General features: G+C 39.6%; 2 protein-coding genes across 3 annotated transcripts in view; both read left to right on the top strand.

Moving 5' to 3' along the window:
• The first annotated feature begins 6 nt into the window (after positions 1 to 6).
• Positions 7 to 5,054, top strand: srsf1a (serine and arginine rich splicing factor 1a). Of its 2 annotated transcripts, XM_008424931.2 has the most exons (4): positions 7 to 232; positions 714 to 892; positions 4,397 to 4,569; positions 4,758 to 5,054. In XM_008424931.2, the coding sequence occupies exons 1-4, from the start codon at positions 45 to 47 to the stop codon at positions 4,953 to 4,955; spliced, it is 738 nt and encodes a 245-aa protein (XP_008423153.1). In that variant the 5' UTR covers positions 7 to 44; the 3' UTR covers positions 4,956 to 5,054. The 2 variants fall into 2 exon arrangements, with proteins under 2 accessions (XP_008423153.1, XP_008423151.1); XM_008424929.2 differs by having other exon boundaries at positions 4,397 to 4,868.
• A 3,388-nt stretch (positions 5,055 to 8,442) lies between these two features.
• Positions 8,443 to 12,886, top strand: part of dynll2a (dynein, light chain, LC8-type 2a) — a 10,410-nt gene continuing 5,966 nt past the window's right edge. Inside the window, exons 1-2 of the mRNA XM_008424928.2 lie at positions 8,443 to 8,632; positions 9,191 to 9,337. Coding sequence (XP_008423150.1) covers positions 9,206 to 9,337 — 132 coding nt within the window. The 5' untranslated portion in view covers positions 8,443 to 8,632; positions 9,191 to 9,205. The remainder of the gene's footprint in view (positions 8,633 to 9,190; positions 9,338 to 12,886) is intronic.

Below are 12,886 nucleotides of genomic sequence, written 5' to 3'. Positions count from 1 at the left end.
TTTTTTTTTTTTTTTTTTTTTTTTTTTTAAAGTTAGCAGCAGCCATGTCGGGTGTTGTGCGAGGCCCCGCTGGGAACAATGATTGCCGAATTTACGTGGGGAATCTCCCACCGGATATTCGCACCAAAGATGTGGAGGACGTGTTCTACAAGTACGGGACGATCCGAGATATCGACCTAAAGAACCGCAGAGGAGGTCCGCCGTTCGCCTTCATCGAGTTCGAAGACCCGAGGTGAGGCGCTAGCAGCTGCTAGCCGACCGAGCCGTAACCAATGCCATTGTGTCGTCAACGCGTTGATCCGGGGATCCGGCTATTTCCTGGACGTGCATTGTTCTCTTTTAACAAACGTGGTTTCGCCTTTCATGTGTTTTCACTTGTTCCTAAATTCACAAAATATACACGGCTGTCCTGTCGCATCACATACTTTACTCTGTTACAAATGTTGTTGAAATCGTAACACTTTTTCATACATCTACAGCCTCTCCTAATGCACATCCATACATTTAATTGCGCCATTTTGGCGGCAGTGTAATTTCTGCRCAGCYTCAGGTCATTTTCYTATATTGAATTTCATTATGTGATTTGCGGGTCTCCAAAGTGGATTAAGAGACATTAACATGGCGACGACCCGTCCCAAGTATTTACCATGCAATGCTGTCTGCATCAACGCTCTCTATAGGTTTCATGATATGTTCCTGTTTTCTAATAACAGGGACGCAGACGATGCGGTCTACGGACGTGATGGGTACGACTATGACGGCTACAGACTGCGGGTGGAGTTCCCACGGAGCGGCAGAGGCTCCAGAGGCGGGTATGGGGGCATCGGTGGAGCACCCAGGGGGAGATATGGACCTCCATCCAGGCGCTCAGAGTACAGGGTCGTTGTGTCAGGTAAATGAACAATCCGCATTGTTGCATTTTGTCTCTTTACTCAGTAAAACACCATGTTAATGGTTGAATAAAGTACCATTGTGACATTCTGTAACTGGTATATTAAGACTTCCCAGTGAAAAATGGGATTTTGATGAAGTAATCTTTAGTTGGGATACTATGTACAAAAGTGCTATAGTTCAAAATCCAGTATAGGTGTCTCACATTTTAAAAAACATAGGAAAACTAGCAAGTATAACACGGTAAGTATAATTTCTGAAAGTTTTTTTCTGTGTAAATCAATGATGCACATGGTATTGGACATCCTCATTTCCAAAAATTGTCCCTCAATACTTGAAAGTGTAAAATTAAGAGAATTTTTTTTGTTTGTCTTGTAGCTAGTATCAAATGCCAAAAGTGCTGGTATCCAATAAATAACATTGATTGCATGGTGTTAGTCAGATAAAGCAGAACTTAAATGCATGCAGAGGTAAACGTTTTAAATTAAGCTTTTAAAAACACTTTTTGTTCTGTGTGTTAAATAAAACCTACTAATTTCATAATTCTTACATATATACAGTGAAATAATTAAAACGGTCAAATAAACCCTAAAGTTGAGTTTATGGTCRGTAATAAACTTTCCAAATTGATTGCGTTTTTTTYYCGACTTGAAACTACATGATTCTGACTAACACCTGAATGCATCACAGGAGCCATGAAAGAGTCCCTTATCTTGCTGCTGGAAATTGATATACAAAACTGATTAAAGTGATTCATGTTGAATATCTATGAAAATTGTACATATTGAGTTAATAGAGAGCAGTAACATAATATTAGATCATTTTATTTATTTTAAATATCGATTTGGCTTTTCTAAAGTCTATCTTCAGTAGTGAAAACGTGTTTCTTTGTAAGGTTAAGRTCTRGTCCAATGTCTTAGCCAGACTAAGTCACWAGAATTCGAACATTGTTTTTTGGGAGATTTTGCATTTTCTTTTATCACAAATATAAGTTGGACCCTATATCAAACAATGTGCATGCATGGGGTTTTTCCAACTTTCTGCCACAGTCRGTAAACGTGACTGTTGGGAGAATTTTCTCTCCAGGTTTCCGTTAGGTATGAGTGTGTGCATGGTTGGTTCTGTGGGTCTATGGGGTGGACCGACCTTTAAATGTGAGGCTCAAAATAATCTGTCGCAATTAGTGCTTCAAGTCTAGATGCATGTTGGCGAGGGCTGCATAATTTACTGCAGATTTGTCATCCTCACTACATCAGCGTATGCAGGATCAAATAGAGCAGCTTTACTGTAATAAATATGATGACCTGTACCTGCACTGTCACTGACTGTGTCATATGAAAAAGAGACTTTCTCTGTAGTAGGGCTGTTGTAAACAAATATTTTAGTACCATATTTTCCKCACTATAAGGCGCACCGGATTATAAGGCGCAGCTTCAAGGAATGGCCTATTTTWAAACTTTTTTCACTGGATTATAAGGCGCATAGAATAGACCCTGCAGTAGAGGCTGGAGTTACGTTATGCATAACGGAGCTGCACTAAAGGGAATGTCAATAAAACAGTCCAACTCCGGTCGGCGAGGAGAGCCTTGCACAACTGGGCCGGGGCGTTGCCGGACGATGGTCTCCCAAATCCGTTCGCGCACAGCATGTTCGTGGAGAACGTGGTGCTAAATGACCTGCAGACGACCTGATTCTAGACGGTCGGTAGGTAGATAGGTCACTCAAACTTTATTAATAGATTACAAACCWGCGTTCTGACAACWATCCCAGCATGCACCGCGCGCTTCTTCTTCTACGGGCGAAAATGAAGTCGGCGGCTGCTTACCGTAGTACTGTTGTGGCTCAATATTGGTCCATATATAAGGTGCACCGGATTATAAGGCGTACTGTCGACTTTTGAGGAAATTGAAGGTTTTTTTGGTGCGCCTTAGTGCGGAAAATATGGTTATCRAGTACCGTATTTTCCGGACTATAAGGCGCACCTAAAAGCCTTAAATTTTGTAAAATTTCTGTTTTAAAATTTCAGCAGTGCGCCTTATGTGTGCACTGAATTCCAAAATCTGTCCCTGACACAGAGACATAAAGTGTACAGTACGTACGCTGGCAGCGATAAACCAATCAGAGGACATTACGTAATACACCAGCAGCGATAAACCAATCAGAGAATTGTTGTCCGAGTTCTGCAGCATACGCCTCCGGTAAAAACCAGATAGGTTTTTCCACGCATCACTGTCCCTGTTCATCTGCCGCTCCATGAGCGCCAATCTCACTGCTATTGTGAAAAAGGAAGTGAAGCAAACTAATTCGGAGTTTGCCGTCATTTCGGGAGGATTAACCAAAGAACTCCAACCACTGTACATTGATGTAAACGGGACGTTCAAAAAGAAGTTGCAAGCGGCATGGGAGCGATGGATGACAAACTGCGAATACGCGTTTACTAAGACGGGGAGGCAGCGCCGGGCGAGTTACCATGTGCGAATGGATTGTGGATGGCTGTGCTAATGTATCTGCCTTAACTGTTGTCCGAGCTTTCACAAAAGCCGGCATCATTGCTGAACAGCCACCTGGCATCGAGACTGACTCCGACAATGATGAKMGGGAACCTGGCATGTTTGATGGCGAAATTTCCCAGCTGTTYAATTCAGACACAGAAGAGGAGGACTTTGGTGCATTTGTGGAAGAAGAATAAAAAATAAAGTGAGTGTATTGTTACATAGTCGAATAAAGTTCAACTAAACTTTTTTTTCCGTTACCTTTTTTTTGTTGACCATATGTTTTAGCATGCGTCTTATAATCCGGTGCGCCTTATAGTCCGGAAAATACGGTAATCTATCGATTGTTCTTACAATTAATCAAGAAATCGTATAAAAAAATTTATATAATAAAATCTGATAGTCATATCTGATAGTAAAACCAGTGTTACTATCAGATATGAACATCAGTCCAATTTTTCATATTTGAGCATCTCTAACAGTTACCTTTTTGTAGTTTAGAAAATTAACCTGTAACAATAATGGCTCACTTTCTAAGTTAACCAGAAGAAAAGTTATACAAAGTTATTTCTGTTGACAGAGTATTAGAACCAGGCTACGAGAAGTTTTGTTTAATTACAAGAAAAAAGTCATGTCAGCAGAATAAAGACACAATTTTACCAGAAGAAAATCTTGAAATTACGTTCAGACGTAATTTTTCTTTTGTTTATGTTGTTCATGTTGGAGTTCATAAAATTTACTGCTGCATTTTCCTGCTACTTTGACTGTATTATAGTAGCAGTAGCACCACTCAGTGTAGTGGGGGAAAAACCAATCTAGATTTTCCTCAAAATTCAGTCTTCAAAAACCAAAAATTTGTTTTTGATCATTGAACAGACACCTTGTCTAGGTGCACTAGCTTCTCAAAAATATGTTTTATCACAATAAATATATTCCAGTCTTCACTGTTGTACCTTTTCTTCACTGTTGTACCTTTTCTAAGTTGGACCCTTGCGTGTCGTCCTTGTGTCCAGGTCTTCCTCAGAGCGGCAGCTGGCAGGACCTGAAGGACCACATGCGCGAAGCGGGCGACGTGTGCTACGCCGACGTTTACAGGGACGGAACCGGAGTTGTAGAGTTTGTGCGCAAAGAGGACATGACCTATGCCGTCCGAAAGCTGGACAACACCAAATTCCGCTCCCACGAGGTATGTGTACGGGGTTTTGATGATSTGTCATGGATAGTGATGATTCTTTGCCGYGTCGCGGTGAGTATCGTAACGAAGTGTTCCTTTAGTCGCACGCCGACACCCAGCCCTTATCGTTGCCCGTCTGTAACTTCGGCCAGAGGCAGGAATGTTGCCTTTTCAATGTCAAGTTCTCTTGTGTCCGCCAGGGAGAGACTGCTTACATTCGTGTGAAATTAGACGGTCCCCGCAGCCCGAGTTACGGACGATCACGCTCCCGCAGCCGTGGCAGCAGAAGCCGGAGCCGCAGTCGCAGCGCCAGCCGCAGCCGCAGCAATTCCCGAGGCCGTGGCCGAGGATCTCCCCGCTACTCGCCCCGTCACAGCCGCTCTCGTTCCCGCTCTTAAACCTTTGCCGCCATCAGTGGTTTATTTTTTTGTTTTGTTTCGTTTTGTTTTCCTCCCCTCCCTCCTCCACCTTCTGATGTATTCCCTCCTGTTTTTTACCTCTAAGTTTCTCCAGATGTCAGCTATTGATTTTTATTTTTTTGCATTTCTTGTCCTGGTGTCCTCGTGGATGATCTTGGTGTGTACGTGTACCCTCCTCTCCCTCTCTCCTCTCTCTCTCTCTGCTTTTCCTCCTTTCGTTTTCTCCTTCTCTCCCCTTCTTTACGTCTTCTCAGATTTTGAACATTACAAGTTGTGCTGTGGTGAAACTTCAAAAATGTTGAGTTGTGACTCAATGTTTTTGGAAGTGTTAATCTGAATCTTTTTTTGTTTTTTAAAAGTTTTAGTAGCTTCTCTTTGGATAAATGTGGGGTGGGCTGTATTTTGTTATTTTTTTGGAAGCCCGATACTTAACTGTATTTTACCCTTGTGTCTTCCTTTAGACATCTGAGGAGAAGGATTAAAGTGATTTGGAATAAAACCATTGTGGAGCACATTTCATTTGTATGGTCAGGATACAAATAGGACATCTAGGAGGAGGATAGGACATCTAGGACCAATCAGGTCGAGGCAATGGTATGCTTCATATTCCATAAACTGAACATTTTGACAGGTTGCCATGTTATGCATGTTATTTAACAAAGATATGTGTTACTGTACTTTGTTAAGACAGTCTGTAACATGCTACTCTGGTTTCTGACAGAATAAGCAGTCCTAAATCAAGTGTTGCGATGTAAGTGTAATCCTTGCTGTCAAATGTAAAAAAMAAMMAAAAAAAAACTGCTTTGTATTAAAAGCGTCCCAGTTTTGAGCATCCTCGTTGGTTAAAAAATGCTTTGAAGTCAGGAATTTTGAACGTTTTTTTTTTTCTTTAGTCTTTTTGAGTGTTCAGTGGAAAAACAAAATAGGCCCAAAACTCTTGACATTTTATTCTAACGGTCTGCCTCTGATTTTCTTCCTGGTATTTCAAGGTTTTGATTGGAGGAGTGGCTCAATGGATCCCAATCCTTGGAGCTGGATGAGTGGATCGATTAGGGAAGGGATAGGCAAGGATGGATGCTCGGGAACGGGAGCAGTTTCCAGGATTCAAATTTATCAGAACAAAAATAATGGGAGTCCCAGAGCACCTTTTTTTTTTTTTGCCCCTTTTTGGTTTAGGCTCCAATGGCTTTATTATAGAAGAAAACGAAACAGAGGACCAGGAAGTTGGATCAAAGGATGGAGTCGTAGATGTCCGGTATGAGGGAATTTTAAAAAAAATATGGGGAGGTTGGGAGAGGGTTAAAATCTGGGAATAGTTTGTAATTTTTTTGCTTTGCATAATCTTTCTTTTAGCATTTTCAATAAACACACTTTCAAACATATTTATGGAGTTTGTTTTTATTTGCAGTTTGGTCAAATGTGCATCAAAAAGCAAATTTTCAAATTGGAGCCATTTTGATTTCTCTCACTTTAACTTTGGAAAACAACCATTTGTGCAAAATTTTATTTATAGATTTTTATTTTCCTCAAACAATKTAATGATTCGATTTCTTAATTTTTTGACATCCAATGGTCACAATAAAAAAGTGATGAGACTATTGTTTGCTGCACCTTGCTGGGCTTCTAGATTTGAGATGAATGTAAACTAATGCAGTATTTTTTTCCCCCAAAGTTGATGAGTTGCGATTTGCTAAGAAACAGTCTGAAAGCCCATACAGTCAGAAACGGCATCTTTCAGTGATTCTAAATTACTGGTTGAAGTAAATACATAAAACTCAACCTTAATAATTTATTTTATTGTTTACTTGATGTAATGCTAATGATAGCCTACACTGTTCCTGGAGTGTTTTAAAACTTTACATTGGGGTTTGGTGGCTTAATTAAAATACAGAAACACATTGTTGAGGGGAGCTGTAACTACTGCCAGTAAACCTCTGGGTATCAATCTGCCTAATAAACTGTATTGTTAAAATCCCTATATGTACAGGACAACTGAAAAAATAATTTCCTTAAGTCTCTGGTGCCAACAGCAGTTCACAAAATCCAGAGGGTTGCTGGTGCCCATCTCCAGCTAACGTTTCGGGCGAGAGGCGGGGGTCACCCTGGACAGGTCGCCAGTACTTTGTACACAGAGACACACAGGACACACAACCATGCACACACACACTCATACCTAGGGGCAATTTGGAGAGGCCAATAATCCTAACAGTCATGTTGTTGGACTGTGGGAGGAAACCGGAGTACCCGGAGAAAACCCACGCATGCACAGGGAGAACATGCAAACTCCATGCAGAAAGACCCCAGGCTGGGAATTGAACCCAGAACCTTCTTGCTGCAAGGCARCAGCTCTACCAACTGCGCCACTGTGCAGCCCCAGTTCACAAAATATATATAGAATATAACACCACCTCTAAAAGATATAAATAGTAAATGATGTGTAAATGACGGGACCAGTATTTAAACTTTACTAGTGTTATGTAATTTGTGTGGGGAGGAAGGGTCAGTATCTTCCAATATTAGTGAGTTTTTGAATGACTAGACATTTGCTATGCAAGTTCAGTTTATCCAATGAACAGACTTAGCTGATTAAAAGTATATTTTCTTTTTCTTATTTTTTTAAATACTACTCCCAGGTAAGAGTCATTACTTCCCAGCCCTCTCAAAAATAAACCAAAACAGTAATTTTTTTAGCAAACGCAATTAATTTCCTATGCATTAAASCAACATATTGAAATAATTTATCAGGCCAGAACTGTAAAACATCTCATTTAGTTGTGAAGTTTTTTCCCTGGAGTTTGATGACGTATTACTGAAGCATTGTATTCTTACCCAGACACATTCATGTGTGAAAGTTTTATTCTGCTGGTGACGTACCTTTGCGAATTTCAAAATAAATCATAGCCCTATAGACTGTAAGAAATTAATCGCATTATAAATAAAAATGAGCTCGGTAATCTACATTCAAGTGATAAATAATGTTTATTTATGGTTTCTGTTTTGTGGTTCTCATTTCCGTTTCATTTTTGTTTTTTGTTGTGCTTTATTTTTGGGCTATTTTAAAATATCTTCTAGTTCCAGCGGTAAGTGTTCTACAAAATTAAAGTTTATTGGTTTTTGAGAGGGCAAACTTCCATTATTATGCAATTACCAATAGGTACACTGCTTTAAAATAGTGTCGAAAACAAAACAATTATTATTGTCTCTGGGACAATTTACCGTCCAGCAAAAAGGTTTTTTGGTTATSGTGACAGGCCGACGTTTTCAAAGAGCCCCARCATGACTGCTGTAAAGCCAAACGATACCTTCCAGCAAGCGGAGGTCCAGTTTCCACTTTATCCTCCAGTCGGTGGCGTATGCTGTGAATGATGCATTGTGGGATGAAATAAGATGCCGGCAGAGAGGAGCTGGAGAAAAACGCTCGCGCCGCGCGAGGAGGCAGCGCCGCAGCCAATGGCATGCAGCAGAGAGGGGCGGGGGTAGGGGAGAGCCGCGGCGGACAGCAGCACAGCGCAGAGCCAACCTACCTTCATGCTTATTGTGTAAATCTTTAAAAAGCAATTAGCCGCAGCATCATCTTAACCTTCCCTCACCGGCTCGTTTAAAATCCACATTTCTGAACGGAGGACCCTCCTTCCACCTCACAGGCGCAGGAAAAGGTGAGTTGCACCGCCCTGATCYASAAGATTCATTCACTCTCAAGGTTTGGATTCTTGTTGTGATGATGTGCTTTTTTTTTTTTTTTTTTTTTTTTTACAGTACGCGTTCATGCATGCTTGAGGGCTTATTCTAAAAAGACTTGAACTCGTTTATTTTCTAAACAGTCTGCTACGCTGGGGTATAAAAAGGCACATTTTCATAATTGTTGCAGTTCTGATGCAAATGCATTTATAGGAAAGTAATTTAACTCCACCTGTATCAAGTTTCACTGTAAATTTCTACAAAACAAAACCTCCTGTTTGGTTAAAAAAWAAAAATAAAAAAACCTCCAGAAGTAGAAAATCGAAACGAAGCGATCAGCTGGAAAAACCGCTGTGCAGAATGGCTTTTACGTTCTGCGTGTGACTGGAGAAATTGCGATTATTTGGCTGGCCTACAAGCCATCTTCAAGTTCTCATCTCCACCACGTGCAGTGACATTATTATTATTATTATTATTATTATTATTATTATTATTATTATTATTATTATTTTATTTTATATTTCTGTTTCCCTCAGCACGCAGCCTGAACCATGACCGACAGGAAAGCGGTGATCAAGAACGCGGACATGTCCGAGGACATGCAGCAGGACGCCGTGGACTGTGCCACCCAGGCCATGGAGAAGTACAACATAGAGAAGGACATTGCTGCCTACATCAAGAAGGTGAGCCAGGATGGAACCAGGCATGTTTTACATCCATTGGAGTTATCAGAAGTGTTTCCATACAACCTGGAAATGAATACCAAGAACTTTGGAATTTTTTTCCCATCTTTTTTTTTTTTTACAATCTGCCATGTTGAATGTCTCCAATATTCCAGTCAAAAGTTTAAACCTGTCCTCATTGGGCAAAAAAGGTAGAACTCCCCAAAGGGATGGTCCAATTTGGGCATAATTTGGTCCACATTCAGATCAGCAGAGTATTTAGCTGATTCAATTTGCAAAGCCGTGGCTGAAGAGTAGAGTAAGCACCGGAGGGGATAAGTGTTGGCATCGAGCTTAGTGCTAGTGTGCTATCAGGCGGTTGCTGGAGCATCTAACAATCTGTGAGTCAAATAAGTGAGTGGAAGTCTTCAGACACTAGCGTACTAGCTGCGATTCCATTTCAAACATCTGTAAAATGTGTTGATTTTCCCCTTGTGTCAAAAAAACTGCACAATTTCGCAGTTGAATTTCCGTTGAATTTTTAAAAAAGCGATAAGAAACGCATGTGAATAAGTTTGTTCATGCGATGTCACCCTCCTTCCACTTCCTGTCATCTTCCTTCCACTTCCTGTCATCTTCCTCCCACTTCCTGTCGTCTTCTTCGTCGTTTCTGCCAGTAGTGTAGATGTGGTGTGGTACGAAATAAATGTTCACATCGCAGTTTTGCTGAAATACGCTAATTCTGATATGACTGGAAAAACCACCTCATCTTAGCACAAAAACCTTTCATCAAGAGACGTGTTTGTTTTTTATTTCTCCAAAACTGTTTCCATTGAGCAAATTCCAATTTGCGCAGTTATACGGCCAATGGAAGTGCAGCTACTAATGCAGTTGGCGTAATTACCAGACGTGGGTTGGTTTAGTAACCTCATGTGGGAAACAAAATTGTTTTATATCTAACAAGAATATATCACATGAGCTCAACCTTTTAGTATTCCTTGTTGCTGTCCTGCTTTTCATAGAGTAACACTGGGAGCAACGTGCAGCAACAGGTAGAGGAGTAACCACGTTGCACAATGTAATGTACTGGTAGAACCTCTAGTCGTTAAAGAAACATTGCGTTCTTCCATGTGTAACCCTTCAAACTCTTGGTATAGCTAATGAACAAATACTAACTCCACCTGTATCAAATTTCACTGTAAATTTCAGCAAAACTAAACCTGTTTGGTTAAAAAAAAAAAAAAAACCCCTCCAGAAATCCCAAGTAGAAAATCAAAACGAAGCGATCAGCTGGGAAAGCCGCTGTGCAGAATGGCTTTTACGTTCTGCGTGTGACTGGAGAAATTGCGATGATTTGGCTGGCCTACAAGCCATCTTCAAGTTCATCCCTTTGGGGAGTTCTAAATGTTTTCATGCTTAAGTTTCCATTGAGTGGCAATTTTGATATGTGGGATGTGTATAGATAGCAATGGGTACATCAGCACACACAAAACTTTGACAAGTCCACTCTCTGTTCAGGATAGCTGCATGATTTAATGATCTATTCAGACAGACCTAAATTTTGATCGCTATCAAATTTTGAGCAAGTGCTGCCTTAATTTGATCTGTCTCAGGCAGCCTGTGTGTCTGCTGACCTTCATCACCGTCTTGTCTGTCGGATGCTCTGCTGTAAGCATGTAGCAGTAAGGCACCGTTCCTTATGCCTGACATTTTGGCCCTCTCCATATTCAATTATGATTGTCTGCGTGGGAGCTAAGTTATGTTCAGACTATTCCTTCTGGGTGCTTAACTTTTTTTTTTTTTTTTCCACTTATTGAGTTTTATGGTAAAGTTAGGAAAACAGTGGAAAGTGGGCAAAAAATCCCAAAGTTAAAAGAAAAGCATAATTAGTGAAATCTTTTTGAAAACAGCAACAACAATAACGAGTTAACTGGAAGGAATGTAAGCTTGAGTTTAGCTGTAATTGAGAGAAATGCCAGATAATTTTTATGTCTGCTCATACTTTTGTATGTTAAGCGCACACAAAAGTGTTTTGTTTTTGTTTTTACATTGCAAAGGTCTGCAACCTTTGCACTTAAAGTGAATTTAGCTAAAGGGATTTGTTCAGAACATTAAAACGTCCTTGACTCTTTACAGATGGAATCAATTTTATCTCGATTTGAAGAGCAGTCTTTAAAAGACTGCTCTTGTTTTCTTGTTTCAGATTAAACAAAGTTTTACATTAGATTAATTCGAAAAGCATTCGAAAATGCTGCTTCAAACAATAACTTTATATAATCTTTTTGTTTAATTTTACTTTTCATAGCTGCTTGGCCTGTAAAATCAGCTACAAAAATGACTCCAAAAGGGCATCTACTGCTCATCCAGGAGGTCAGAAAAAAATCCAGAGCAACATCTATATCACTATAGGCCTCACTCTTCTTAGTTAAAGTCAAAGTTCATGAAAGTAGAGTATTACATCTGGGATAAAAATAACTGATGAAAGCTGGATGAAATACTTCAACGGACATAATCATGAGGCGTTCAGTCGAAGTCTAAATTTACATGCAGTGTGTGTCTGTGCTGGAAAAGACTCTCTGCCATTTATCAGAAATGGTTGCTGCCATCAGAAGTGGCAGGTTGAAGGGGCAATTACTTCAACCACATAGGGCCAGGTTTGTTTCCTTTGCTTTCTTTATAAATAAAATAATAATTTTAAAGTCACGTTTAGTTTTTCTAGTGAAGTTTCTCTGATGTAAACCAGTGATTCTTGAGAATAGGGACAAAATGGGTTTTAATTTTCCCATATATTTTTGTTTGTTATTTCTCAACCTTATGTATGCAAATATGACAAATAATGTTTTGGAAATTTAAAGATGCTAAGGTGCAGGCTCCCAGTTGCAACATTTTTTTTTTTTAAATTACATTTTTAATCGACCTGACCTATAACGTTGTCATCACCATCTGACAAAAATAAATAAAAAATAATTTTTAATGACCCTATTAGTGATATTTTTACTCATTTTGCAGGCAAATGCTTCTCAAGAAACAAAATAAATATTATTTAAAACAAAAAACAACAAAAAGTCCATCTGACGGAGTTGATACAGAACTGAAGGTGGTGACAAACTAGTGAGTAAAATGAAAAACTTCATACATGTGCAGTAATTCAATTTAAAATACATTAAAATTAATTAATTGCACATTTAAGTGAGATTTGACAACAATTTCACTTAAAGAATCAGAAAAACTCTGATGGAGTTGACATCTGACGGAGTTGACAAAAAGCCAAACTACCTCAATTTATATGATRTTATTCTGAAGGAGGCCACATTGTAGCTCATCAGGTCTATGAAATCTTTACATTTTACCAAAAATGAAGCTTTTATTTCACAAAATTTCATCAAAGTTTTGTAAATTGTCAGTTATGGTGTTGACACATTATGGTTGTGACGAGCAACTTAGGAATAAAAAGAAGAAAAAACTAAAGAATTACATAAGCTAGCCAGAGCTAACTAGCCCTCTTAGCAAAGGGACAGAAAGGAAGTGGTCATGGGGTCCTCAGAAGTTCTGGTGCCCCCAATAATGCCT

The sequence above is a fragment of the Poecilia reticulata genome, linkage group LG13 (assembly GCF_000633615.1).
Source record: "Poecilia reticulata strain Guanapo linkage group LG13, Guppy_female_1.0+MT, whole genome shotgun sequence".
Classification (NCBI taxonomy): Eukaryota; Metazoa; Chordata; class Actinopteri; order Cyprinodontiformes; family Poeciliidae; genus Poecilia; species Poecilia reticulata.
This window is presented reverse-complemented; position numbering and strand designations above follow the sequence as displayed.